The sequence below is a fragment of the Propithecus coquereli genome, unplaced genomic scaffold (assembly GCF_000956105.1).
Source record: "Propithecus coquereli isolate 6110/MARCELLA unplaced genomic scaffold, Pcoq_1.0 Scaffold122, whole genome shotgun sequence".
Taxonomy (NCBI): domain Eukaryota; kingdom Metazoa; phylum Chordata; class Mammalia; order Primates; family Indriidae; genus Propithecus; species Propithecus coquereli.
Window position 1 is genome coordinate 159,676 of NW_012136303.1, and position 1,807 is coordinate 161,482.

At 43.6% G+C, this 1,807-nt stretch overlaps 1 protein-coding gene across 4 annotated transcripts in view; it reads right to left on the reverse strand.

Moving 5' to 3' along the window:
• DLGAP4 (discs, large (Drosophila) homolog-associated protein 4) overlaps positions 1-1,807 on the reverse strand; it is a 105,976-nt gene that overhangs the window by 4,268 nt on the left and 99,901 nt on the right. For all 4 annotated transcript variants that reach the window (XM_012637689.1, XM_012637688.1, XM_012637687.1 and 1 more), the window contains one exon: positions 310-401. In XM_012637689.1, coding sequence (XP_012493143.1) covers positions 310-401 — 92 coding nt within the window. The remainder of the gene's footprint in view (positions 1-309; positions 402-1,807) is intronic.

Here is a 1,807-nt window from a genome sequence, read left to right on the forward strand (position 1 = left end):
TCTTGCTCAGGCTGGTCTCGAACTCCTGAGCTCAAACAATCCGCCCGCCTCGGCCTCCCAGAGTGCTAGGATTACAGGCGTGAGCCACCGCGCCCAGCCTCCTGGTCCCATTCTTGTGCTAGACACTGACGGCACTGCCATCGTCCTTCCAACACCACAAGGAAGCAGCACCTTCTCTGTGAGGGGGCAGTGGTCACAGAGGCTTAAGAGGGGCTGGCTGGCGCACGGGCAGGCCCGTCCAGCCGGGAGGACCTGATGGGCAGCCAAAGGCTGGAAACCTTGCTGTGGAGGAAGAAGAATCACACTCACCAAGTTTTGCTCACAGAGGCCCCGGAACTGCTGGAATTTCTGGGACATCAATAGCTGGGCACTGCCCACAGCACTAAGCACTTTTCCTAAGACTGAGAAAGAGAAGGTAGAAAAAGACTGATTTAGCATTGAACCTGGTTTTCTGGGGTAGAAAGTGGGATCGCGGTCATCTCTCCCTGCACTCCCTTAGGATAGAAACATTTGGTCACGGCAGTGAGTCATTTTATTTACACATAATCCATTCTCATTCAGAAAAATGCAAACAATACAGATAAACTGAACCCCATCTCATAGTTCCTAAGGACATTTTATGGCAATAAATTTGAAAAAACTGAGCTTAAATGGAAAACTTTTCCAGAAAAAACGTAAATTACCATCAGGGACTCAAGAAGAAAGGGAAAATCTGATTAGATCATTAAGTATTCTTTAGAGATTGAAGTAGATATTAGAAATCTTCCCAGAAAAAGAAACCAGGCCTAGGCAATTTTCTAGGTGGAGTTTTATAAAACCTTCCCATGTAAGAATTCCTGCCAGCCTGGGACACTTAAAAGAGCTCCTCAAGGTAGAATTCGCCTCATTAAGAAATTAGTAAATAAAAAGGAACCAACACAGGACCTAAACAAAGATATTACAGGAACAGCAAATGGCACATGAACTTTTACCAGAAAATTGTTGCCAGGGAATAGATGGAAATTGTGACAGTTAGCCATGAATATGTAAAAGTCGGGTTCAAAGCAGAGAGAGATGCTCCAAAAAGAGATAGTAAGACAATAGAAGGAGATGAAACGGGCTCTGGAACGAGAGGGAGAGAAAAACCAGGCCATCACAGAAACAAGGGCCACACTGGAAGTGGCACAAAGAGGACAGGGAGGGTAAGAATGAAAGACTCCTGGTATAAATGCTTAAAACTCCTTGATTAACAAAACATATTTAAAAATGAATAGCTGAACTGGGGGGAGGGGACTAAAATGAGCCCCCAGGGTAGACAGTGGAGACAAGTCTGCCTTGGTCTAAAGTATAGTGGGAATAATAGGAAAAGTCTCTCCTGAATATCCCTAACTTATGTAAGACTGCATTCAGTTATAAGAAATAGAAGCAGGAAATAAATGTATTAAAAAGGAGAAACCATCAAAAAGAAAGAGATTGAGAGACATAGAAGAGAAAATATGTGTATCTATCAGAGTTCTAAAAGAAGAGGACAGAAAGAATGGAAGAAAAGAAATATTCAAAGAGATCATGGTTAAGAATTTTCCAGAAATGGCCTGGCATGGTAGCTCCGAGCTGCCTGTAATCCTTGCTACTCAGGAAGCTGAAGTGGGAGGATCGCTTGAGCCCAGGAGTTTGAGGCTGCAGTGAGCTATTAATATGATCACAACAGAGGGAGACCCTGTCTCAAAAAAAAAAACAGGGCAAACATAGAAGCAGAAAGATCAGCCAGCAGGCTCAAGTTACAAGGCTGCAGGAAAAATATGAAAAATATGAAACAGGGCAAATTCCA